The 27,801-nt window shown below is 48.6% G+C and overlaps 1 protein-coding gene across 1 annotated transcript; it reads left to right on the forward strand.

Moving 5' to 3' along the window:
- The first annotated feature begins 736 nt into the window (after window positions 1-736).
- C10H1orf174 (chromosome 10 C1orf174 homolog) lies at window positions 737-27,801 on the forward strand. Its single transcript, XM_069742716.1, has 5 exons — window positions 737-923; window positions 18,220-18,342; window positions 19,615-19,956; window positions 20,149-20,277; window positions 25,817-27,801. The coding sequence occupies exons 1-4, from the start codon at window positions 909-911 to the stop codon at window positions 20,275-20,277; spliced, it is 609 nt and encodes a 202-aa protein (XP_069598817.1). The 5' UTR covers window positions 737-908; the 3' UTR covers window positions 25,817-27,801.

The raw sequence follows: 27,801 nt of genomic DNA on the forward strand, positions 1-27,801 counted from the left end.
TAACACGGACGTCCCAAGGGCCACGGACCGGGTCAGCCACTGTGACATCTCCCTGTGAACCGAAGGATCTGGTACCGAGTACCCCACGGCCCCATGGGGGCGCTCCAAGATCATAAGGGCAGACAGCGGCGGGATGACGAGATGATCTTAATCTGCACATGCACCGACTCTGGCGGCCATTTTCCTGGAGACCACCACCGGGAAAGCAACAGACTCGGCCCCTGCCTCTGACATTTTCTTGAAGCCCAGGGATCGCAACGTGCCACTGCCGGGACACCCCCTACTCACAGCCCGGGGGTCCACGACATTGCCCCACTCCTGCTGCCAACTGCTTCCTGCAGCTGCGTCCCACTCAGGGTGGGTCCAGGGGGGCTACGGGCCCTCATACGCCTGGACCCGGGCCTGTGTAAGGGCGTGGACACCGTGGATTAATGTGACCCTGACAGATCCCAGCGCTCCTATACTTCTGGTGTGGCAAAAGAAGAATAGTGAAGAACGCCGCGAACTATGAGGTGCAGACGATGTCAGTCTTTAATTTTGCTATTTTTCCAACCATCTAAAGTCTTCTTTGTTCTGAGATAGAATTATATATTTAATTGCGGTTTCAATATATATTATTTTCCCTTGGAAACGAATCAGTGACCCAGTGCTGAACTGGTTAATGCGCGTTTGCCAGCTTCAGTCATGGCTGCCGTCGGCTTCACGTCCCCCTGCGTGCGGTCACTTACGCACGGCTGCCGGTTGTTTTGCCCTCAGTGAAGATGGCCACGTTACTATGCGCTTCCTCCTGACGTCAGACGCAGGCCGGTTCTCCGTGTGTGAGTTGCTGGGCGGGGCTGACGCGGAGCCTGGAAAGTTTTACTAAGTAGTAGGAGAGTTTTGGCGGCGGAACGAGCCGGGATTTCTCCATGAAGAAGAGAAAGGTGAGGAGGGGACAGCACGGAGGAATGGGGGCGCTGTGCGGACCGGAGACAGTCATGTCCCCGCGGTGCCCGGGGCTACGGGCTGGTGAGGACGACCAAGGTTAATACGGCCAGTGGTGTGAGTGAAGCGGGGGAGCCGGTGTACTGGGCACCGAGGGGGCTGATAGTAACGAGGAGGCGGCGGGATGGTGGCGGCGGGCCATGGACAGGAGGGGGCGCTGCAGGACCGGCCACCACAGAGGGACGGGTGGCGGGGGCAGAGGAGGCTGCACATGGGTTGTCAGAGGATGGCAGCACGACGTGGGGTTGTCAGAGGATGGCAGCACGACGTGGGGTTGTCAGAGGATGGCAGCACGACGTGGGGTTGTCAGAGGATGGCAGCACGACGTGGGGTTGTCAGAGGATGGTAGCACGACGTGGGGTTGTCAGAGGATGGCAGCACGACGTGGGGTTGTCAGAGGATGGCAGCACGACGTGGGGTTGTCAGAGGATGGCAGCACGACGTGGGGTTGTCAGAGGATGGCAGCACGACGTGGGGTTGTCAGAGGATGGCAGCACGACGTGGGGTTGTCAGAGGATGGCAGCACGACGTGGGGTTGTCAGAGGATGGCAGCACGACGTGGGGTTGTCAGAGGATGGCAGCACGACGTGGGGTTGTCAGAGGATGGCAGCACGACGTGGGGTTGTCAGAGGATGGTAGTGCAATGTAGGGTTGTCAGAGGATGGTAGCACGACGTGGGGTTGTCAAGAGGATGGCAGCACGACGTGGGGTTGTCAGAGGATGGCAGCACGACGTGGGGTTGTCAGAGGATGGTAGTGCAATGTAGGGTTGTCAGAGGATGGTAGTGCAATGTAGGGTTGTCAGAGGATGGCAGCACGACGTGGGGTTGTCAGAGGATGGTAGTGCAATGTAGGGTTGTCAGAGGATGGCAGCACGACGTGGGGTTGTCAGAGGATGGCAGCACGACGTGGGGTTGTCAGAGGATGGTAGTGCAATGTAGGGTTGTCAGAGGATGGCAGCACGACGTGGGGTTGTCAGAGGATGGCAGCACGACGTGGGGTTGTCAGAGGATGGCAGCACGACGTGGGGTTGTCAAAGGATGGCAGCACGACGTGGGGTTGTCAGAGGATGGTAGTGCAATGTAGGGTTGTCAGAGGATGGTAGTGCAATGTAGGGTTGTCAGAGGATGGTAGTGCAATGTAGGGTTGTCAGAGGATGGTAGTGCAATGTAGGGTTGTCAGAGGATGGCAGCACGACGTGGGGTTGTCAGAGGATGGCAGCACGACGTGGGGTTGTCAGAGGATGGTAGTGCAATGTAGGGTTGTCAGAGGATGGCAGCACGACGTGGGGTTGTCAGAGGATGGCAGCACGACGTGGGGTTGTCAGAGGATGGTAGTGCAATGTAGGGTTGTCAGAGGATGGCAGCACGACGTGGGGTTGTCAGAGGATGGCAGCACGACGTGGGGTTGTCAGAGGATGGCAGCACGACGTGGGGTTGTCAGAGGATGGCAGCACGACGTGGGGTTGTCAGAGGATGGTAGTGCAATGTAGGGTTGTCAGAGGATGGTAGTGCAATGTAGGGTTGTCAGAGGATGGTAGTGCAATGTAGGGTTGTCAGAGGATGGCAGCACGACGTGGGGTTGTCAGAGGATGGCAGCACGACGTGGGGTTGTCAGAGGATGGTAGTGCAATGTAGGGTTGTCAGAGGATGGCAGCACGACGTGGGGTTGTCAGAGGATGGCAGCACGACGTGGGGTTGTCAGAGGATGGTAGTGCAATGTAGGGTTGTCAGAGGATGGCAGCACGACGTGGGGTTGTCAGAGGATGGCAGCACGACGTGGGGTTGTCAGAGGATGGCAGCACGACGTGGGGTTGTCAGAGGATGGTAGCACGACGTGGGGTTGTCAGAGGATGGCAGCACGACGTGGGGTTGTCAGAGGATGGCAGCACGACGTGGGGTTGTCAGAGGATGATAGCACGACGTGGGGTTGTCAGAGGATGGCAGCACGACGTGGGGTTGTCAGAGGATGGTAGCACGACGTGGGGTTGTCAGAGGATGGCAGTACGACGTGGGGTTGTCAGAGGATGGTAGCACGACGTGGGGTTGTCAGAGGATGGTAGTGCAATGTAGGGTTGTCAGAGGATGGTTGTACGGTGTGGGGTTGTCAGAAGATGGTAGCACGATGTGGGGTTGTCAGAGGATGGTAGTGCAATGTAGGGTTGTCAGAGGATGATGGTTGTACGGTGTGGGATTGTCAGAAGATGGTAGTGCAATGTAGGGTTGTCAGAGGATGGTTGTACGGTGTGGGGTTGTCAGAGGATGGTTGTACGGTGTGGGGTTGTCAGAGGATGGTAGTACGATGTTGGGTTGTCAGAGGATGGTAGTGCAATGTAGGGTTGTCAGAGGATGATAGTGCCGTGCCGGGTTGTCAGAGGATGATAGTGGTACGGTGTGGGGTTGTCAGAGGATGGTAGTGCAATGTAGGGTTGTCAGAGGATGGCAGCACGACGTGGGGTTGTCAGAGGATGGCAGCACGACGTGGGGTTGTCAGAGGATGGCAGCACGACGTGGGGTTGTCAGAGGATGGTAGCACGACGTGGGGTTGTCAGAGGATGGCAGCACGACGTGGGGTTGTCAGAGGATGGCAGCACGACGTGGGGTTGTCAGAGGATGATAGCACGACGTGGGGTTGTCAGAGGATGGTAGCACGACGTGGGGTTGTCAGAGGATGGTAGCACGACGTGGGGTTGTCAGAGGATGGTAGCACGACGTGGGGTTGTCAGAGGATGGTAGTGCAATGTAGGGTTGTCAGAGGATGGTTGTACGGTGTGGGGTTGTCAGAAGATGGTAGCACGATGTGGGGTTGTCAGAGGATGGTAGTGCAATGTAGGGTTGTCAGAGGATGATGGTTGTACGGTGTGGGGTTGTCAGAAGATGGTAGTGCAATGTAGGGTTGTCAGAGGATGGTTGTACGGTGTGGGGTTGTCAGAGGATGGTTGTACGATGTTGGGTTGTCAGAGGATGGTAGTGCAATGTAGGGTTGTCAGAGGATGATAGTGCCGTGCCGGGTTGTCAGAGGATGATAGTGGTACGGTGTGGGGTTGTCAGAGGATGGTTGTACGGTGTCGGGTTGTCAGACGATGATAGTGGTACGGTGTCGGGTTGTCAGAGGATGATAGTGGTACGGTGTGGGGTTGTCAGAGGATGATAGTGGTACGGTGTCGGGTTGTCAGAGGATGATAGTGGTAACATAGTAACATAGTTAGTAAGGCCGAAAAAATACATTTGTCCATCCAGTTCAGCCTATATTCCATTATAATAAATCCCCAGATCTACGTCCTTCTACAGAACCTAATAATTGTATGATACAATATTGTTCTGCTCCAGGAAGACATCCAGGCCTCTCTTGAACCCCTCGACTGAGTTCGCCATCACCACCTCCTCAGGCAAGCAATTCCAGATTCTCACTGCCCTAACAGTAAAGAATCCTCTTCTATGTTGGTGGAAAAACCTTCTCTCCTCCAGACGCAAAGAATGCCCTCTTGTGCCCGTCACCTTCCTTGGTATAAACAGATCCTCAGCGAGATATTTGTATTGTCCCCTTATATACTTATACATGGTTATTAGATCGCCCCTCAGTCGTCTTTTTTCTAGACTAAATAATCCTAATTTCGCTAATCTATCTGGGTATTGTAGTTCTCCCATCCCCTTTATTAATTTTGTTGCCCTCCTTTGTACTCTCTCTAGTTCCATTATATCCTTCCTGAGCACCGGTGCCCAAAACTGGACACAGTACTCCATGTGCGGTCTAACTAGGGATTTGTACAGAGGCAGTATAATGCTCTCATCATGTGTATCCAGACCTCTTTTAATGCACCCCATGATCCTGTTTGCCTTGGCAGCTGCTGCCTGGCACTGGCTGCTCCAGGTAAGTTTATCATTAACTAGGATCCCCAAGTCCTTCTCCCTGTCAGATTTACCCAGTGGTTTCCCGTTCAGTGTGTAATGGTGATATTGATTCCCTCTTCCCATGTGTATAACCTTACATTTATCATTGTTAAACCTCATCTGCCACCTTTCAGCCCAAGTTTCCAACTTATCCAGATCCATCTGTAGCAGAATACTATCTTCTCTTGTATTAACTGCTTTACATAGTTTTGTATCATCTGCAAATATCGATATTTTACTGTGTAAACCTTCTACCAGATCATTAATGAATATGTTGAAGAGAACAGGTCCCAATACTGACCCCTGCGGTACCCCACTGGTCACAGCGACCCAGTTAGAGACTATACCATTTATAACCGCCCTCTGCTTTCTATCACTAAGCCAGTTACTAACCCATTTACACACATTTTCCCCCAGACCAAGCATTCTCATTTTGTGTACCAACCTCTTGTGCGGCACGGTATCAAACGCTTTGGAAAAATCGAGATATACCATGTCCAATGACTCACCGTGGTCCAGCCTATAGCTTACCTCTTCATAAAAACTGATTAGATTGGTTTGACAGGAGCGATTTCTCATAAACCCATGCTGATATGGAGTTAAACAGTTATTCTCATTGAGATAATCCAGAATAACATCCCTCAGAAACCCTTCAAATATTTTACCAACAATAGAGGTTAGACTTACTGGCCTATAATTTCCAGGTTCACTTTTAGAGCCCTTTTTGAATATTGGCACCACATTTGCTATGCGCCAATCCTGCGGAACAGACCCTGTCGCTATAGAGTCCCTAAAAATAAGAAATAATGGTTTATCTATTACATTACTTAGTTCTCTTAGTACTCGTGGGTGTATGCCATCCGGACCCGGAGATTTATCTATTTTAATCTTATTTAGCCGGTTTCGCACCTCTTCTTGAGTTAGATTGGTGACCCTTAATATAGGGTTTTCATTGTTTCTTGGGATTTCACCTAGCATTTCATTTTCCACCGTGAATACCGTGGAGAAGAAGGTGTTTAATATGTTAGCTTTTTCCTCGTCTTCTACAACCATTCTTTCCTCACTATTTTTTAAGGGGCCTACATTTTCAGTTTTTATTCTTTTACTATTGATATAGTTGAAGAACAGTTTGGGATTAGTTTTACTCTCCTTAGCAATGTGCTTCTCTGTTTCCTTTTTGCCAGCTTTAATTAGTTTTTTAGATAAAGTATTTTTCTCCCTATAGTTTTTTAGAGCTTCAATGGTGCCATCCTGCTTTAGTAGTGCAAATGCTTTCTTTTTACTGTTAATTGCCTGTCTTACTTCTTTGTTTAGCCACATTGGGTTTTTCCTATTTCTAGTCCTTTTATTCCCACAAGGTATAAACCGCTTACACTGCCTATTTAGGATGTTCTTAAACATTTCCCATTTATTATCTGTATTCTCATTTCTGAGGATATTGTCCCAGTCTACCAGATTAAGGGCATCTCTAAGCTGTTCAAACTTTGCCTTCCTGGTACGGTGTCGGGTTGTCAGGATGATAGTGGTACGGTGTCGGGTTGTCAGAGGATGATAGTGGTACGGTGTCGGGTTGTCAGAGGATGATAGTGGTACGGTGTCGGGTTGTCAGAGGATGATAGTGGTACGGTGTCGGGTTGTCAGAGGATGATAGTGGTACGGTGTGGGGTTGTCAGAGGATGATAGTGGTACGGTGTCGGGTTGTCAGAGGATGATAGTGGTACGGTGTCGGGTTGTCAGGATGATAGTGGTACGGTGTCGGGTTGTCAGAGGATGATAGTGGTACGGTGTCGGGTTGTCAGAGGATGATAGTGGTACGGTGTCGGGTTGTCAGAGGATGATAGTGGTACGGTGTCGGGTTGTCAGAGGATGATGGTGGTATGGTGTCGGGTTGTCAGAGGATGATAGTGGTACGGTGTGGGGTTGTCAGAGGATGATAGTGGTACGGTGTGGGGTTGTCAGAGGATGATAGTGGTACGGTGTGGGGTTGTCAGAGGATGATAGTTGTACGGTGTTGGGTTGTCAGAGGATGATAGTGGTACGGTGTCGGGTTGTCAGAGGATGATAGTGGTACGGTGTCGGGTTGTCAGAGGATGATAGTGGTACGGTGTGGGGTTGTCAGAGGATGATAGTGGTACGGTGTGGGGTTGTCAGAGGATGATAGTTGTACGGTGTTGGGTTGTCAGACGATGATAGTGGTACGGTGTCGGGCTGTCAGAGGATGATAGTGGTACGGTGTTGGGTTGTCAGAAGATGGTTGTACGGTGTTGGGTTGTCAGAGGATGATAGTGGTACGGTGTCAGAGGATGATAGTGGTACAGTGTGGGGATGTCAGAGGATGGTTGTACGATGTGGGGTTGTCAGGATGATAGTGGTACAGTGTCGGGTTGTCAGAGGATGATAGTGCTGTGTCGGGTTGTCAGAGGATGGTAGTTGGGTGACGATGAGGACCGTACCTACATTTTCTAATGGTGATGATGTTTGTCATGTTAAAATGATTGGATCCTTAGATAAAGACAGTGAGTTGTCAGACGATGATAGTTGGGTGTCAGATCTCAGTACACGGACTGTTGGATGATGATAGATGTCAGATAACAGTGGAGGCAGTGGGGCAAGTTTCGGATGACAATAGTTGTCAGATTATGGAGGCAGCTGCTGAGTTGTCAGATATGTGGGTGTGATGTCAGTGACAGCAGTGGGTGAGTTCTGGGTGTCTGATTGTTGAGGCCGTGGGTGAGATATTTGGTGTCGTTCCAATAGTAGCAGTGGGCGACTTGTCCGGTGATAGTGGCGTCTCATGACCATAGCGGCAACTGATGTCGATACTTGGGTGTCAGGTGAGTTGTCGGATTATGACAGCTGTGTGTCAGGTGAGTTGTCGGATGTTGATGCTTTGGTGTCAGGTCAGTTGTCGGATGATGACAGTTGGGTGTCAGGTGAGTTGTCGGAAGTTGATGCTTTGGTGTCAGGTGAGTTGTTGGATGATGACAGTTGGGTGTCAGGTGAGTTGTCGGATGATGACAGTTGGGTGTCAGGTGAGTTGTCGGATGTTGATGCTTTGGTGTCAGGTGAGTTGTTGGATGATGACAGTTGGGTGTCAGGTGAGTTGTCGGATGATGACAGCTGGGTGTCAGGTGAGTTGTCGGATGTTGATGCTTTGGTGTCAGGTGAGTTGTCGGATTATGACAGCTGGGTGTCAGGTGAGTTGTCGGATGTTGATGCTTTGGTGTCAGGTGAGTTGTTGGATGATGACAGTTGGGTGTCAGGTGAGTTGTCGGATGATGACAGTTGGGTGTCAGGTGAGTTGTCGGATGTTGATGCTTTGGTGTCAGGTGAGTTGTTGGATGATGACAGTTGGGCGTCAGGTGAGTTGTCGGATGATGACAGCTGGGTGTCAGGTGAGTTGTCGGATGTTGATGCTTTGGTGTCAGGTGAGTTGTCGGATGATGACAGTTGGGTGTCAGGTGAGTTGTCGGATGTTGATGCTTTGGTGTCAGGTGAGTTGTCGGATGTTGATGCTTTGGTGTCAGGTGAGTTGTCGGATGATGACAGTTGGGTGTCAGGTGAGTTGTCGGATGTTGATGCTTTGGTGTCAGGTGAGTTGTCGGATGTTGATGCTTTGGTGTCAGGTGAGTTGTCGGATGATGACAGTTGGGTGTCAGGTGAGTTGTCGGATGTTGATGCTTTGGTGTCAGGTCAGTTGTCGGATGATGACAGTTGTTTGTCAGGTGAGTTGTCGGAAGTTGATGCTTTGGTGTCAGGTGAGTTGTCGGATGATGACAGTTGGGTGTCAGGTGAGTTGTCGGATGTTGATGCTTTGGTGTCAGGTGAGTTGTCGGATGTTGATGCTTTGGTGTCAGGTGAGTTGTCGGATGATGACAGTTGGGTGTCAGGTGAGTTGTCGGATGTTGATGCTTTGGTGTCAGGTCAGTTGTCGGATGATGACAGTTGTTTGTCAGGTGAGTTGTCGGAAGTTGATGCTTTGGTGTCAGGTGAGTTGTCGGATGATGACAGTTGGGTGTCAGGTGAGTTGTCGGATGTTGATGCTTTGGTGTCAGGTGAGTTGTCGGATGTTGATAGTTGGGTCTCAGGTGAGTTGTCAGATGATGATGATGATAGTAGTCGGCTGTCATGACCATGATAGCAGTGTGTGAGATGTTGGATAATTATTCGGATGTCATAACAATGATGGGAGTGTAAAGATTATTGGATGATTGTTGGGAGTCAGTTTTCATTTATAGATGGGTGTCAGATGAGTTTGTGGGGGACGATGATATTGGGTGTCAGGTGATGATGGCAGTGATGATAGGTGGGTGTCAGATGACAATAGAGTTGGGTGAGTCAGCGAATTGTCAGATGATTGTGGCAGCAGGTGATGGCGCTGGATATCGGGAGACGTCTTCTAATGGAATAGTGGAGGCAGCTGATGGTTGAGGAGTCTGATCCTGATAGACAAGTGTCAGATGATGAAGGCACGGGTCGGGTATCTTATGACAATAGTGGGGCATCATACATCAGTGTGACTTGATTTGTTGGTAAGTTGTCTTATGACAGATATTGATGATGATGAAGGCCGTGGATGAGTTGGCCCCATATCTAACATTAGTAATAGACAGGTTGGGTATGAATCCTCCACTAGTCTGCGGGGGCTTCTACTAGCTGGATAGCGCAGTTGCATCTTTTGGCCGGATGTTGACCGGAGAATATCTGGATAATCCCTATAAGATAAGATCCAGTGCTGGACAGCAGTGTGGTACTGAAAACCTTCCGTAGCCGGTGCGTCCAGATGACTCCTATCCAGAAATACAAGGGTTTGATCCAGCAGAATCTAATCCATAAAGGGCAGAGTCTGATCAGTCCCCGGGAGCGGGTGACTTTCCGTGCAGATGTGCTGGCAGAAAGTCTGCAGCTTCTCACCGCAACAGCAAAATAATGAGATTCTGACGTTGGAGTGAACCTGCTGCGCGGGTTCTAAATTATCAGCTCGTCAGTACTTTTCTGTGGATTTTCACTGTCGATGAACGAAATCCTAAATACATATGTGGTTTTACTACGGATGCAGCGGATCTGGAAAAAGTCTGAACATACTCTAAAAGAACATAAAGGAGATGGATGCCCATGAATAGGAAAGGGCTCTGCATTTATGTCTCCCGACATTTCCACTCTTTATGACCGGCTATTTCTGGGATTTCAAGAGTCCTAGTTTGGCTACTATTACTGTAAATCCCATTTCTGTGGTCAGGTTGTGTGGGGTGAAGCCGTACAGTCACAGTTCTCTGTGCATTGCCTCCAGAATAACATTAGGTTCCATGTATAGCTGGCATTGTAGGGAGCCCCTGATTTACATAAGGGCTCAGGGGGATATTTCGGAGAGCCATAGTGGAACCTTTGTGCTGTCCTGTGCGATGCTGCGGAGGGATCAGACCCCACAATGCCATCCCTATCCCAGGGTATGTGGATGATTGAAGGGCAGTTCTTGTGTTCACTGATAAGTCATAAAGTATTAGGGTATGTGCACACGATGCAGATTTAGTGCAAAATTAGTGCAGTTCTGCAGCGGATTTTTCTGCTGCAGATCTGCACTGTGATTACAGTACGATGTAAATCAATGTGAAAAAAAAGCTGCGCAGAAACGCTGCAGATTTCAAAGAAGTGCATGTCACTTTTGTGCGTTTCTGCACCCCTCCATTAACCCCTTAGTGACGGAGCCAAATTTTTTTAAATCTGACCAGTGTCACTTTATGTGGTAATAACTCTGCAACGCTTCAACAAATCCCAGTGATTTTGAGATTGTTTTTTCGTGACACATTATACTTTATGATAATGGTAAATTTAGGTCAATATGTTTTGTTTATTTATAAAAAAAATATCAAAAATGTGAGAAAAATGTTAAACTAGCAATTTTCAAACTTTTGAATGATTATCCCTTTAATCCAGATGACCATACCACAGCAAACCATTAATAAATAACATTTCCCACATGTCGGCTTTACATCATCACCATTTGTAAAATGTTATTTTATTTTGTTAGCATTTTAGGAGGATTAAAAATGTAGCAGCAATTTTTCATTTTTTTCAAGGAAATTTACAAAATTTATTTTTTTAGGGACTTATCCATGTTTGGAGTGACTTTAGGGGTCTCATATATTGGGAAACCCCTACACGTGATACCATTTTAAAAACAGCACCCCCAGATATATTGAAAACTGCAGTCAGGTAGTTTATTAACTCTTCAGGTGCTGTACAGGAATTAATGCAAAGTGGCATGATAGGAATGAAAATGTGCATTTTTACCGCCTAAATGTCTCTAACTTTTGAACAGATTACTACAACAATCACTCTAAGGCCGCTATTTGGTCATGAATTGCCATGGTAAACATCAGGACCACAAAACCAAGATCTGAGGGCACCAACTTGGTTAAATAGGAAGCCCCCACACTCTGTTAACCATTTATAATGATGTAGTCACTATTGACAGCAGCATCTAAGGGGTTAAACAGAGTTGGACGGCGCAAACACTGATCGTGGCTGATGCAGCAAGTTGTCAGCTATAGTGTACAGCCGACAGCTACTGGAATGTCACTTGTATGGGCATGCTATTCTCTTATATCTCAGGTCAGTTAAGACGTATTGGCGGTCATTAAGGGGTTAATAGAAATCGGCAGTGGTAAAAACTGCACAAAATCCACATCAATTCCGCACAAAAAACGCACTATAAACGCATAAAATACGCACCTGCAGATTCTGCCTGGAGATGCAGATTTAGTGCAGAAAATTCTGCACCACATTTCCTACGTGTGCACATAGCCTCAGAGCATTACCCTTTACTTCCCATCACCGGCATAATGTGCGGAGATAATATTAACCTTTATTTATGCAACGCCACATTTAATCTGCCAAAATGTCGAGATATTAAAAAGGGGCTATGTTTTTGGTGCCTGCTGCAGTTCTTTTTTTACTTTATTTTATTTTATTTTTTTCCCTCCTTGTATTTCTCTTTCTATCCTCCTTCTTCTTTCTCTCACGTTTTTCCTTTTTAAAGGGAGCCTGTCAGCAGGATTGAGCTCAGTGACCTACAGACAGTGTCAGGTTGGCGCCGTTATACTGATTACAATGATGCTTGGTGATGAAATTTGTCTTGTGGTTGTTTAATCTTTACTATCAGTTTTGAGTTACTGATCTGCTTGTGCTGCGGGGCGGCCTGTGGGGGTCTGCATGTGGTGTCTGATTAGGTATTCATAATGTAGATTGCTGACAGGTCATGCACTTGCGCGCAGCATAATTACATATTTTATGTGCCAATAATACATTTTCTTCATGTTATTCAGGTAGGAGAAAAAAAAATCAATTTGAAAATGGCGCCTGCGCAGTAGCAGCTATCAGTGTCTAGCTGTCATCCGACAGCTGCTACTGTGCATGCGCCGGCAGCGCCATCTTACTGGAGAAGGAAAAGAGTTGGCGCCACCTAGGCAGTAGCAGCTCTGAGATAGCAGAGAGCACGAGCATATCATTAAACTGAAAATATAGATTAAAGAACAACCACAAGACGGATTTCATCACCAGGTATCATAGCAATCAGTATAACGGCACCAACCTGACACTGTCTGCAGGTTACTGAGCACCATCCTGCCAACAGGTTCCCTTTAAGTTCTCTCCTTTTTGCTTTCTGTCTCTCTTCCCCCTCTCGCGCGCACGGCTGGTGTGTGTCCTGGTACTTCAGAGAAGCACGGCTCTCCCCCATGCCCAGCAGGTGTGTGTCCTGGTGCTGAGGCCCCATGGGTCAGATATGATCATAGGAGCACGGCTCTCCTCCATGCCCAGCGGGTGTGTGTCCTGGAGCTGAGGCCCCCATGGGTCAGATATGTTCACAGGAGCACGGCTCTCCTCCATGCCCAGCGGGTGTGTGTCCTGTTGCTGAGGCCCCATGGATCAGATATGATCACAGGAGCACTGCTCTCCCCCATGCCCAGCGGGTGTGTGTCCTGGAGCTGAGGCCCCCATGGGTCAGATATGTTCACAGGGGCACGGCTCTCCTCCATGCCCGGCGGGTGTGTGTGTCCTGGTGCTGAGGCCCCCATGGATCAGATATGATCACAGGAGCACGGCTCTCCTCCATGCCCGGCGGGTGTGTGTCCTGGTGCTGAGGCTCCCATGGATCAGATATGATCACAGGAGCACTGCTCTCCTCCATGCCCAGCGGGTGTGTGTGTCCTGGTGCTGAGGCCCCATGGGTCAGATATGATCACAGGAGCACTGCTCTCCTCCATGCCCAGTGGGTGTGTGTCCTGGTGCTGAGGCCCCATGGGTCAGATATGATCATAGGAGCACGGCTCTCCTCCATGCCCAGCGGGTGTGTGTCCTGGAGCTGAGGCCCCCATGGGTCAGATATGTTCACAGGAGCACGGCTCTCCTCCATGCCCAGCGGGTGTGTGTCCTGTTGCTGAGGCCCCATGGATCAGATATGATCACAGGAGCACTGCTCTCCTCCATGCCCAGCGGGTGTGTGTCCTGGTGCTGAGGCCCCATGGGTCAGATATGATCATAGGAGCACGGCTCTCCTCCATGCCCAGCGGGTGTGTGTGTCCTGGTGCTGAGGCCCCATGGGTCAGATATGATCACAGGAGCACTGCTCTCCTCCATGCCCAGTGGGTGTGTGTCCTGGTGCTGAGGCCCCATGGGTCAGATATGATCATAGGAGCACGGCTCTCCTCCATGCCCAGCGGGTGTGTGTCCTGGAGCTGAGGCCCCCATGGGTCAGATATGTTCACAGGAGCACGGCTCTCCTCCATGCCCAGCGGGTGTGTGTCCTGTTGCTGAGGCCCCATGGATCAGATATGATCACAGGAGCACTGCTCTCCTCCATGCCCAGCGGGTGTGTGTCCTGGTGCTGAGGCCCCATGGGTCAGATATGATCATAGGAGCACGGCTCTCCTCCATGCCCAGCGGGTGTGTGTCCTGGTGCTGAGGCCCCCATGGGTCAGATATGTTCACAGGAGCACGGCTCTCCTCCATGCCCAGCGGGTGTGTGTCCTGTTGCTGAGGCCCCATGGATCAGATATGATCACAGGAGCACTGCTCTCCCCCATGCCCAGCGGGTGTGTGTCCTGGAGCTGAGGCCCCCATGGGTCAGATATGTTCACAGGGGCACGGCTCTCCTCCATGCCCGGCGGGTGTGTGTGTCCTGGTGCTGAGGCCCCCATGGATCAGATATGATCACAGGAGCACGGCTCTCCTCCATGCCCGGCGGGTGTGTGTCCTGGTGCTGAGGCTCCCATGGATCAGATATGATCACAGGAGCACTGCTCTCCTCCATGCCCAGCGGGTGTGTGTGTCCTGGTGCTGAGGCCCCATGGGTCAGATATGATCACAGGAGCACTGCTCTCCTCCATGCCCAGTGGGTGTGTGTCCTGGTGCTGAGGCCCCATGGGTCAGATATGATCATAGGAGCACGGCTCTCCTCCATGCCCAGCGGGTGTGTGTCCTGGAGCTGAGGCCCCCATGGGTCAGATATGTTCACAGGAGCACGGCTCTCCTCCATGCCCAGCGGGTGTGTGTCCTGTTGCTGAGGCCCCATGGATCAGATATGATCACAGGAGCACTGCTCTCCTCCATGCCCAGCGGGTGTGTGTCCTGGTGCTGAGGCCCCATGGGTCAGATATGATCATAGGAGCACGGCTCTCCTCCATGCCCAGCGGGTGTGTGTCCTGGTGCTGAGGCCCCCATGGATCAGATATGATCACAGGAGCACTGCTCTCCTCCATGCCCAGCGGGTGTGTGTCCTGTTGCTGAGGCCCCATGGATCAGATATGATCATAGGAGCACGGCTCTCCTCCATGCCCAGCGGGTGTGTGTCCTGGTGCTGAGGCCCCCATGGATCAGATATGATCACAGGAGCACTGCTCTCCCCCATGCCCAGCGGGTGTGTGTCCTGTTGCTGAGGCCCCATGGATCAGATATGATCACAGGAGCACGGCTCTCCTCCATGCCCAGCGGGTGTGTGTCCTGGTGCTGAGGCTCCCATGGATCAGATATGATCACAGGAGCACTGCTCTCCCCCATGCCCAGCGGGTGTGTGTCCTGGAGCTGAGGCCCCCATGGGTCAGATATGTTCACAGGGGCACGGCTCTCCTCCATGCCCAGCGGGTGTGTGTCCTGGTGCTGAGGCCCCATGGGTCAGATATGATCATAGGAGCACGGCTTTCCCCCATGTCGGGCAGGTGTGTGTCCTGATGCTGAGGCCCTCATGGGTGATATGATCATAGGAGCACGGCTCTCCTCCATGCCCGACGGATGTGTGATCTAGTGCTGAGGCCCCCATGGATCAGATATGATCACAGGAGCACTGCTCTCCTCCATGCCCAGCGGGTGTGTGTCCTGTTGCTGAGGCCCCATGGATCAGATATGATCACAGGAGCACGGCTCTCCTCCATGCCCAGCGGGTGTGTGTCCTGGTGCTGAGGCCCCATGGATCAGATATGATCACAGGAGCACTGCTCTCCTCCATGCCCAGCGGGTGTGTGTCCTGTTGCTGAGGCCCCATGGATCAGATATGATCACAGGAGCACGGCTCTCCTCCATGCCCAGCGGGTGTGTGTCCTGGTGCTGAGGCCCCATGGATCAGATATGATCACAGGAGCACTGCTCTCCTCCATGCCCGGCGGGTGTGTGTCCTGGTGCTGAGGCTCCCATGGATCAGATATGATCACAGGAGCACGGCTCTCCTCCATGCCCAGCGGGTGTGTGTCCTGGTGCTGAGGCCCCATGGGTCAGATATGATCATAGGAGCACGGCTTTCCCCCATGTCGGGCAGGTGTGTGTCCTGATGCTGAGGCCCTCATGGGTGATATGATCATAGGAGCACGGCTCTCCTCCATGCCCGACGGATGTGTGATCTAGTGCTGAGGCTCCCATGGGTCAGATATGATGATAGGAACACGGCTCTCCTCCATGCCCAGCGTGTTATGATCAGGTGACCTTGGAGCAGCATGAAAACTTTCACTGGAGTAGGTGGTAACTATACTGACCGCAAACCCTGATCTTAACACCGCAACCAGAAGTAGCCGTGGGGTGTACCTAACAAAACCTAGACACCTCGACACAGCCGGAGGACTAAATACCCCTATAGATGGAAATAGGAATTCTACCTTGCCTCAGAGCAGAACCCCAAAGAATAGGCAGCGCCCCACAAATAATGACTGTGAGTAGTAGAGGAAAAGACACACGTAGGCAGGAAACAGGATTAACCCCTTCATGACCTTGGGATTTTTCATTTTTCCGTGTTCGTTTTTCACTCCCCTCCTTCCCAGAGCCATAACTTTTTTTATTTTTCATGTGAATTTGGCCATGTGAGGGCTTATTTTTTGCGGGACGAGTTGTACTTTTGAACGACATCATTGGTTTTAGCATGTCGTGTACTAGAAAACGGGAAAAAAAATCCAAGTGCGGTGAAATTGCAAAAAAAGTGCAATCCCACACTTGTTTTTTGTTTGGCTTTTTTGCTAGGTTCACTAAATGCTAAAACTGACTTGACATTATGATTCTCCAGGTCAGTACGAGTTCATAGACACCTAACATGACTAGGTTATTTTTAATCTAAGTGGTGAAAATAAATTCCAAACTTTGCTAAAAAAAAAAATTGCGCCATTTTCCGATACTCGTAGCGTCTCCATTTTTCGTGATCTGGTGTCGGTTGAGGGCTTATTTTTTGCGTGCCGAGATGACGTTTTTAATGATAGCATTTTGGTGCAGATACGTTCTTTTGATCGCCCGTTATTGCATTTTAATGCAATGTCGCGGCGACCTAAAAAAACGTAATTCTGGCGTTTCTAATTTTTTTCTCGCTACGCCGTTTAGCGATCAGGTTAATGCTTTTTTTTAATTGATAGATCGGGCGATTCTGAGCACGGCGATACCAAATATGTGTAGATTTGATTTTTTTTTTATTGATTTATTTTGATTGGGGCGAAAGGGGGGTGATTTAAACTTTTATATTTTTTTTATTTTTTTCACATTTTTTTAACTTTTTTTTTTTTTACTTTTGCCATGCTTCAATAGCCTCCATGGGAGGATAGAAGCAGGCACAACTCGATCGCCTCTGCTACATAGCAGCGATCTGCTGATCGCTGCTATGTAGCAGAAATGGAGGTGTGCTGTGAGCGCCGACCACAGTGTGGCGCTCACAGCCACCGGTCATCAGTAACCATAGAGGTCTCAAGGACCTCTATGGTTAAAATGGAGACGCATCGCCGACCCCCGATCATGTGACGGGTCGGCGATGACGTCATTTCCGGCCGCCCGGCCGGATGCGGTAGTTAAATGCCGCTGTCTGCGATTGACAGCGGCATTTAACTAGTTAATAGGTGCGGGCAGATCGCGATTCTGCCCGCACCTATTGCGGGCACATGTCAGCTGTTCAAAACAGCTGACATGTCCCGGCTTTGATGCGGGCTCACCGCGGAGCCCTGCATCAAAGCAGGGGATCTGACCTCGGACGTACTATCCCGTCCGAGGTCAGATAGGGGTTAAGCAAATGAGGCCACACTAGCTAAATAGGAAAGGATAGGACAGGATACTAAGCGGTCAGTATTAAAAATCCTTCCAAAAATATCCACAGCAGAAAATACAAAAATTCCACCATCTAACCAAAGATGTGGAGCGTATATCTGCAACTCCAGAGAATCCAACAAGACTGAGAAAACACTGACACAGTCTAAGCTGGACAAGAGAAAAACAAATGAATAGCACAGAATATAAGCACACTGCATGTGTGCCACAGAAAAAGAAACAGACACTTATCTTTGCTGAATTGGCAGCTAAGCAGGAGAAGCCAGAAAGTGATCCAACACTTCCCAAGAAACATTGACAACTGGCAAGGACTAAAGAATCCTGCACACCTAAATATCCCAGTCAGAACTGCAATCAGCAGATACACCTGGCCAGGACTGCGACTCAGAGACAACTGCATTCCCACCTACAACTACTGGAGGGAACCCAAAAGCAGAATTCACAGCACCAGCGGGTGTGTGTTCTAGTGCTGAGGCCCTCATGGGTCAGATGTGATCACAGGAACACGGATCTCCCCCATGCCCAGCGGGTGTGTGTCCTGGTGCTGAGGCCCTCATAGGTCAGATATGATTATAGGAGCACGGCTCTCCTCCATGCCCGGCGGGTGTGTGTGTCCTGGTGCTGAGGCCCTCATGGGTCAGATGTGATCACAGGAGCATGGCTCTCCTCCATGCCCAGCGGGTGTGTGTGCTTGTGACTCTTATTCTGCTGATAGCCTATAATGGATTATATAGGAGAGATATAAAACGCTGGATTGCTACTTAATTCCTATAATTTTTTTCCAGTTAACAGATGGGGTGCAATGCTCGGCTCGCCAAAAAACTCCAAATTGTTCGACTTCACAGAATTCCTTTAATGATGAAGCTGAATGCCGCAACTCTGAAAAGTCTACGAAGAAAGTCTGCCTGGTAAGGAGCGGGGGTCTCAGTCTCTCCTGGGATTTCTGAAATATTCCTATATTGTTGCACAGATCATGTAGAGATATATAGCATTTCTGGGAGATCCCAGTGAGAAGTCCCATAGTTGTGGCTGAGGCACATCAGAGGGGGTAGTTTTCTCAGATGTAACTATGAATTTCTCAGACAAATAAAGGGGCTATAGTGCACCCCCTCAGAAGAAATTAGACTGAACGTGCCCGTCACTGCATGCGGCAGCATTAAGACAAGGCCTCGCTGCGCTCTTGTCTTCTGAGGCCCGGGCCTCGCTGCGCTCTTGTCTTCTGAGGCCCGGGCCTCGCTGCGCTCTTGTCTTCTGAGGCCCGGGCCTCGCTGCGCTCTTGTCTTCTGAGGCCCGGGCCTCGCTGCGCTCTTGTCTTCTGAGGCCCGGGCCTCGCTGCGCTCTTGTCTTCTGAGGCCCGGGCCTCGCTGCGCTCTTGTCTTCTGAGGCCCGGGCCTCGCTGCGCTCTTGTCTTCTGAGGCCCGGGCCTCGCTGCGCTCTTGTCTTCTGAGGCCCGGGCCTCGCTGCGCTCTTGTCTTCTGAGGCCCGGGCCTCGCTGCGCTCTTGTCTTCTGAGGCCCGGGCCTCGCTGCGCTCTTGTCTTCTGAGGCCCGGGCCTCGCTGCGCTCTTGTCTTCTGAGGCCCGGGCCTCGCTGCGCTCTGTCTTCTGAGGCCCGGGCCTCGCTGCGCTCTGTCTTCTGAGGCCCGGGCCTCGCTGCGCTCTTGTCTTCTGAGGCCCAGATATCACCGTGGTCAGATGTGAAGCCTGTGCATTCAGGATGTTGCTATCTTCACTAGCTCTCATGTATCAGCACAGCTTCTTTCCTGCAGTGATGTTCCATTCTAGAGGTTATGGAGGATCGTGTGCTTTCTTCCCTATCTACATCTTGAGTGAGCTGTTCTTCCTAATGCCTTGAATGCTTCCCCCCTCTCCTCTAATCTGCTGCTATCTCTAACACTAACAGGAGGGAGGTGGATGGAGTGCATAGGGAGCCATCAGAGCCAGGAGCAGCGCTCTTGCGGATGTGTGTCAGGTTTTGCATACCAGCTAGTTAGGTAAAGGACTCTGCAGGAGCAACATTTTAGATTTTTTTTTTTTTTTTTTTTTTTTTTTAATAAAGACTACGGTAATTAGAGAATGTTTAGTTTTGCATTTAGGGAACCAAATAAAAAATGTCAAGTTGTACATAGTCAAGTTTGCAGTGGAGGGATTGCAAGTTTTACAGTGGTCTTTTTTTTTTTCAGACATCGACCCGCAAAACTTCCAACAAGAATCTATCAAAAAAAGTTATATGTGACCAGAACAGAGCACTAGAAAGTGATGGCACCAAAAGAGCTACTAAGGCGGGAACTCGGGGAAGGGCTCCAAGCAGGAGATGCCCAAAGGTGACGGTCAGCACCCGTGCCACTGCTCATCACGTGTTCAGAGCCAGTCCTTCATATCATGGGGTAACGGACGACAGTGGAGACGGCGTGTCCCATCCGGATGCCAGAGGGGTTTGCACCGACAACAGTCCCTTTTTTGACGAAGACAGTAACCAGCCAATGCCTCTCGGGAGATTCTTTGAAAACGCAGATCTTATGCAGGTGAGTCCGCAGGGTCTGACTACACTCAGTTTCTTTGTAGTCTGTAACCGTGGAGACACATCATTTTGCATTTTTGCCAGTAATATTACATGGCGAGTTTTGTCTGGATGAGACACAATTTTGTGAAAACTTTCCATGGCAATGCTGTGTGAGTGAAGTATCTGGTCACTGTCTGATTTCTTTATCCCTTAGGACTTTGCACCAGTTGCCACATCCTGTGCTTCTATGAGCAGGCGAGAACTAAGGAACCTCCACTACAGAGCTAAGGAGGAGGAGGAGGAGGATGATGAGGAGGAGATCAATAGCGAAGATATTATTTAGGTAAGTGATCAGTCTCTGCGGGGTATCACTGAAGCAGGGGTAGACATGTCTAGATCTTGCAAGAAGTTCACATCAATTGTATGATCTTCTGGGAGAATTCTGCTGCACCCAGCAACATTTTTCCTCTGAAATAATGAAAACTTTTGTCCATCCTACCAAATCCTAAGACAGTGGCTTCCTGTGGACGCTGATTGGATCTGGTTGTACAGAGAATTAGGCACAGTGTAATGGCTTCCACTGTAAACCAAAGCCACCGCCACATCCGAGCCAAACTGACTCACACATACAATGTAATGCACAGGACTCACACCCAAGAACATGCCGCTGCTGGAGAGTGCGCTAGTTGTTCGCCTATGTAAGTACACTCCCCTACTTACTACAGGACTAACCCTTAGTTGCAACCTATATTATACTCCAGAGCTGCATTCACAATTCTGCTTGTTGCCTCTTAAAGAATCTCACCAGATTTGTCATTAAAAACACTTTTACTTCTGAGGTAGAATAAAAGAGGACAATTAAATTACACCCAATGCTTGAAGACTTCAGAGCTGCATTCAGAATTCTGCAGACTGTGCAGATGTAGTATAATACAGGATGTAACTCGGGATCAGTACAGGATAAGTAATGTAATGTATGTACACAGTGACTGCACCAGCAGAATAGTGAATGCAGCTCTGGGGTATAATACAGGATGTAACTCAGGATCAGTAATGTAATGTATGTACACAGTGATTGCACCAGCAGAATAGTGAGTGCAGCTCTGGAGTATAATACAGGATGTAACTCAGGATCAGTAATGTACTGTATGTACACAGTGACTGCACCAGCAGAATAGTGAGTGCAGCTCTGGAGTATAATACAGGATGTAACTCAGGATCAGTAATGTACTGTATGTACACAGTGACTGCACCAGCAGAATAGTGAGTGCAGCTCTGGAGTATAATACAGGATGTAAATCAGGATCAGTACAGGATCAGTAATGTTTGTGCAATGCACAATTTTTTTATGCAATTTTTTTTTCTATAGGCAAACTATTAACCCCTTAATCCCATATGACGTACTATCCCGTCCAGGTGACCTGGGACTTAATTCCCAGTGACGGGATAGTACGTCATATGCGATCGGCCGCGCTCACGGGGGGAGCGCGGCCGATCGCGGCCGGGTGTCAGCTGCCTATCGCAGGTGACATCCGGCACTATGTGCCAGGAGCGGTCACGGACCGCTCCCGGCACATTAACCCCCGGCACACCGCGATCAAAGATGATCGCGGTGTGCCGGCGGTGCAGGGAAGCATCACGCAGGGAGGGGGCTCCCTGCGGGCTTCCCTGAGACGATCGGTACACGGTGATGTACTCACCGTGTACCGAGCGTCTTCTCCCTGCAGTCCCCGGATCCAAAATGGCCGCCGGGCTGCATCCGGGTCCTGCAGGGAGCACTTCCGGGTCAGGATCAGGCTGCAGCTGCAGTTCTAATCCTGCCCGGCTGTATGTCAGATCACCGATCTAACAGAGTGCTGTGCACACTGTCAGATCGGTGATCTGTGATGTCCCCCCCTGGGACAAAGTGAAAAAGTAAAAAAAAAAAATTTCCACACGTGTAAAAAAAAAAAAAAAAATTCCTAAATAAAGAAGAAAAAAAAAATATTATTCCCATAAATACATTTCTTTATCTAAAAAACAAACAAAAAACCAATAAAAGTACACATATTTAGTATCGCCGCGTCCATAACGACCCGACCTATAAAACTGGCCCACTAGTTAACCCCTTCAGTGAACACCGTAAGAAAAAAAAAAAAAGAGCCAAAAAAACAACGCTTTATTATTATAACGCTGAACAAAAAGTGGAATAACACGCGATCAAAAAGACAGATATAACTAACCATGGTACCGCTGAAAGCGTCATCTTGTCCCGCAAAAAAACGAGCCGCCATATAGCATCATAACCAAAAAAATAAAAAAGTTATAGTCCTCAGAATAAAGCGATGCAAAAATAATTATTTTTTCTATAAAATAGTTTTTATCATATAAAAGCGCCAAAACATAAAAAAAATGATATAACTGAGGTATCGCTGTAATCGTACTGACCCGAAGAATAAAACTGCTTCATCAATTTTACCAAACGCGGAACGGTATAAACGCCTCCCCCAAAAGAAATTCATGAATAGCTGGTTTTTGGTCATTCTGCCTCACAAAAAATCGGAATAAAAAGCGATCAAAAACTGTCACGTGTCTGAAAATGTAACCGATAAAAACGTCAACTCGTCCCGCAAAAAACAAGACCTCACATGACTCTGTGGACCAAAATATGGAAAAATTATAAGTCTCAAAATGTGGAGACGCAAAAACTTTTTTGCTATAAAAAGCGTCTTTTAGTGTGTGACGGCTGCCAATCATAAAAATCCGATATAAAAAACGCTATAAAAGTAAATCAAACCCCCCTTCATCACCCCCTTAGTTAGGCTAGGTTCACATTGCGTTAATGGGTTAACGCTAACGGACAGCGTTGCACGGCGAAAATGTCACAATTAACGCCGTGCAACGGGTCCGTTAGCACACCCATTGACAGCAATGTGATTTTCGGGTGTAGCGCATCGCTAGAGCGTGCCATTTTCGGCTCGCGGTAGCAAGGTGCCGTTCTTTTGTGGCACGCCTCGGACGCTGCTTGCAGCGTCCGCGGCGCGCCCGAGGTCCGATCCCCGATCTTCCAGAGCGGGGACGTTAACGCGACCACTAAACACGACACCTAAAAAGACATTGCGTTAGCGCAATCCGCTGGCGCTAAACGGATATCCCTAACGCAATGTGAACCTAGCCTTAGGGAAAAATAATAAAATTAAAAAAAATGTATTTATTTCCATTTTCCCATTAGGGTTAGGGCTAGGGTTAGGGTTAGGGCTAGGGTTAGGGTTTGGATTACATTTGCGGTTGGGATTAGGGTTGGGATTAGAATCAGGGGTGTGTCAGGGTTAGGTGTGTGGTTAGGGTTACAGTTGGGATTAGGGTTAGGGGTGCGTTTGGATTAGGGTTTCAGTTATAATTGGGGGGTTTCCACTGTTTAGACACATCAGGGGCTCTCCAAACGCGACATGGCGTCCGATCTCAATTCCAGCCAATTCTGCATTGAAAAAGTAAAACAGTGCTCCTTCACTTCCGAGCTCTCCCGTGCGCCCAAACAGGGGTTTACCCCAACATATGGGGTATCATCGTACTAGAGACAAATTGGACAACAACTTTTTGGGTCCAAGTTCTCTTGTTATCTTTGGGAAAATAAAAATTTGGGGGGCTAAAAATCATTTTTGTGGGGAAAAAAAAAGGATTTTTTTTTTTACGGCTCTGCGTTGTAAACTGTAGTGAAACACTTAGGGGTTCAAAGTTCTCACAACACATCTAGATAAGTTCCTTGGGAGGTCTAGTTTATAATATGGGGTCACTTGTGGGGGTTTTGTACTGTTTGGGTACATCAGGGGCTCTGCAAATGCAACGTGACTCCTGCAGACCAATCCATCTAAGTCTGCATTCCAAATGGCGCTCCTTCCCTTCCGAGCTCTGCCATGCGCCCAAACAGTGGTTCCCCCCCACATATTGGGTATCAGCGTACTCAGGACAAATTGGACAACAACTTTTGGGGTCCAATTTATTCTGTTACCCTTGTGAAAATACAAAACTGGGGGCTAAAAAATAATTTTTGCGAAAAAAAAAAAAAAAATTATTTTAACGGCTCTGCGTTATAAACTGTAGTGAAACACTTGGGGGTTCAAAGCTCTCAAAACACATCTAGATAAGTTCCTTAGGGGGTCTAGTTTCCAAAATGGTGTCACTTGTGGGGGGTTTTAATGTTTAGGCACATCGGGGGCTCTCCAACATGGCGTCCCATCTTAATTCCAGTCAATTTTGCATTGAAAAGTCAAATGGCGCTCCTTCCCTTCCGAGCTCTGCTATGCGCCCAAAAAGTGGTTTACCCCCACATATGGGGTATCGTCGCACTCAGGACAAATTGCACAACAACTTTTGTGGTCTAATTTCTTCTCTTACCCTTGGGAAAATAAAAAATTGGTGGCGAAAAGATCATTTTTGTGAAAAAATATGATTTTTTATTTTTACGGCTCTGCATTATAAACTTCTGTGAAGCAATTGGTGGGTCAAAGTGGTCACCACACATCTAGATAAGTTCCTTAGGGTGTCTACTTTCCAAAATGGTGTCACTTGTGGGGGGTTTCAATGTTTAGGCACATCAGTGGCTCTCCAAACGCAACATGGCGTCCCATCTCAATTCCTCTCAATTTTGCATTGAAAAGTCAAATGGCGCTCCTTTCCTTCCAAGCTCTGCCATGCGCCCAAACAGTGGTTTACCCCCACATATGGGGTGTAAGCGTACTCAGTACAGATTGTACAACAATGTTTGGCATCCATTTTATCCTGTTACCCTTGGTAAAATAAAACAAATTGGAGCTGAAATAAATTTTGTGTGAAAAAAAGTTAAATATTCATTTTTATTTAAACATTCCAAAAATTCCTGTGAAACCCCTGAAGGGTTAATAAACTTCTTGAATGTGGTTTTGAGCACCTTGAGGGGTGCAGTTTTTAGAATGGTGTCACACTTGGGTATTTTCTATCATATAGACCCCTCCAAATGACTTCAAATGAGACGTGGTCCCTAAAAAAAAAATGGTGTTGTAAAAATGAGAAATTGCTGGTCAACTTTTAACCCTTATAACTCCCTAACAAAAAAAAAATGTTGGTTCCAAAATTGTGCTGATGTAAAGTAGACATGTGGGAAATGTTACTTATTAAGTATTTTGCGTGACATATCTCTGTGAGTTAAGGGCATAAAAATTTAAAGTTGGAAAATTGCGAAATTTTCTAAATTTTCGCCAAATTTCCGTTTTTTTCACAAATAAACGCAAGTTATATCGAATAAATTTTACCACTATCATGAAGTACAATATGTCACGAGAAAACAATGTCAGAATCGCCAAGATCCGTTGAAGCGTTCCAGAGTTATAACCTCATAAAGGGACAGTGGTCAGAATTGTAAAAATTGGCCCGGTCATTAACGTGCAAACCACCCTCGGGGCTTAAGGGGTTAAAGGGAATCTGTCGCCTCAAATTGTTGGACTATGTAAATGCCATGTGTTCGGTCAGATGGGCGGTGTTTCTTCTTCTTTTTTCTCCACCCCATTCTTCCCCGCTGTCCACAATATTTTTGGGAATTTGAGTAGGTGTCCTTCATAGCTTGCGCGTGCTCAATGCAGTCTTGCCTCGCACACGCGCAGTATGCTTTGCCCATCTGCGGGCAAAGCCAAAAAGCATTACTGCGCATGCGCCGGCGCACTATGTCCCGGAACACAGCGAAATACTACTCAATACCTACTCAAATTCCCGAAAATATTGTGGACAGCGGGGAAGGATGGGGTGAAGGAAAGAAGACGAAACACCGCCCATCTGACTGAACACGGGGCATTAACGTAACCCGCCAATTTGAGGTGACAATTTTTTTTTCTTTCCTCCTTTATTTGATACTTATCCTCCTTTCTTTTCAGGCGCGGCCCCCTCTCCGCAGCAGGACACTGGAATGGACCCCCGCTTCTTACAGATAAATAAACTGTGCTCGAGCCAAAGTGCTTTCATCTGTACATAGACCGAGAAGATTCACTCACGTTTAATTATTGGGATGTGAGTGGAGGAGTCGGAGGACGAATGTTGGAACCGTCCATTAAGTTTGGGTTTTTATTGCCATTGACAGAATCTTCAGGGAGTTTTCATGTAGAACCTGGTACCTTACGATGGTGGTATCCCTGCCGATAGGAGTACCAGTATTACGCTTCACGTCCACACGCAGTGATGTGGAATATATGTTAAATTCTTTATGTATATTATGTTTCTTCTTTCTTTTTTTTTTTATATATGTAGCGTTGACGGAGCTGGAATCATTAAATAATGGAGCAAAATAAGAATGCGAATTGTCAAGGATCAGCTGGACAGTCACAAGATATGTACTTCCGGTGCTCAAGAATTGTGGGAGCCAAAAGGATTCATTGAGGAATGCTGTTGGATCAATGCTTGTGATTTACCATATGGTCAGATATAGCAGAGCCGGCACGGTCATCTGTGGTTTTTTTTTATAGGACAACATTTGTCTTCACTGCAGAACCGCTTAGGTTTTGAATGACAATTTCAGCTCTGCTACATGTTGATGTGAAGTGAATAATAAGTATTAAAGGGAATCTTTCACCAGCTTTTTGCTGCTTAATCTGAGTGCAGCATGATGTAGAGGCAGAGACCCTGATTCCAGCAATGTGTCACTTGCTTGTCTGCTTGATAAAATCCTTGATTCATCGGCAGCAGTTTTCTGAATGCCGAGCTCTGTATAACCTCGCCCACAGCACTGATTGGAAGCTTTCTGCCTATGCAGTGTTCACAGAAAGCTGCCAATCAGTGGTGGGGGAGGGGTTATAAAGAGCTGGAGGACTACATGGTTGGAGACAACTAGTCCTGTAGTGATGATATCTACTGCTAAAAGTGATTTTTATCAAAACTACAGCAGGCAGCCCAGTAAGTGATACATCACTGGAATCAGGGTTTCTGCCTCTACATTATACTGCGGTCCGATTAGGTGGCAAAAAAAGCCTGCTGACAGATTTCCTTTAAGTAATATGGTTTCTTTTACTTAAAAAAGTCATGGCACGATGTGGAACACGTTTAATGGGAAGCTGTCAGCAGATCCATGTTGCCAATACTGACGGGCACCCTCAATATAATAAACTGCTTTATTTACAGATATGAAGGTGTTTCTGAAAAAAAAAAAAAAGAATGGTGGATGCGGAGAAGTGTCCGCGGGGCGGTGGATGCGGAGAAGTGTCCGCGGGGCGGTGGATGCGGAGAAGTGTCCGCGGGGAGGTGGATGCGGAGAAGTGTCCGCGGGGCGGTGGATGCGGAGAAGTGTCCGCGGGGCGGTGGATGCGGAGAAGTGTCCGCGGGGCGGTGGATGCGGAGAAGTGTCCGCGGGGCGGTGGATGCGGAGAAGTGTCCGCGGGGCGGTGGATGCGGAGAAGTGTCCGCGGGGCGGTGGATGCGGAGAAGTGTCCGCGGGGCGGTGGATGCGGAGAAGTGTCCGCGGGGCGGTGGATGCGGAGAAGTGTCCGCGGGGCGGTGGATGCGGAGAAGTGTCCGCGGCTGGCTTCCTTCCGGGGTCTCTAACTGTACACACATAAGGGGGAGAACTGTCAATCTAATCAGGTGAAGGGGGCAGCCACATTTACAAGTAAAACGTAGTTCATTCTAATTAGTTTTGAAGTTTCTTGCTGTTGATGTTCAGGGCATAATGGGTCTACGGACAGGTTCCCTAAAAACACAATAACTGTAGAGTTGCGTTTGTCATGTGGAATCCTGTGCCACGAGAGCACGCCATGGTTACACTCGGCACAGGTAGATGACAATCCCAGCTCAGCTATACGTGTGCAGACATTTACTGTTGCTGTAATGAGGCATTATGTACTGACCTTAATAAATGTATCTCTTGTGGTAA

This window comes from Ranitomeya imitator, chromosome 10 (assembly GCF_032444005.1).
Source record: "Ranitomeya imitator isolate aRanImi1 chromosome 10, aRanImi1.pri, whole genome shotgun sequence".
Taxonomy (NCBI): domain Eukaryota; kingdom Metazoa; phylum Chordata; class Amphibia; order Anura; family Dendrobatidae; genus Ranitomeya; species Ranitomeya imitator.

What these genes read in the sequence shown, in the direction of transcription:
- C10H1orf174 (XM_069742716.1), top strand. An exon ending in CTACGAAGAAAGTCTGCCTG is followed by an intron (nt 18,343 to 19,614) that starts GTAAGGAGCGGG and finishes TTTTTTTTTCAG; the next exon opens with ACATCGACCCGCAAAACTTC. An exon ending in AAAACGCAGATCTTATGCAG is followed by an intron (nt 19,957 to 20,148) that starts GTGAGTCCGCAG and finishes TTTATCCCTTAG; the next exon opens with GACTTTGCACCAGTTGCCAC.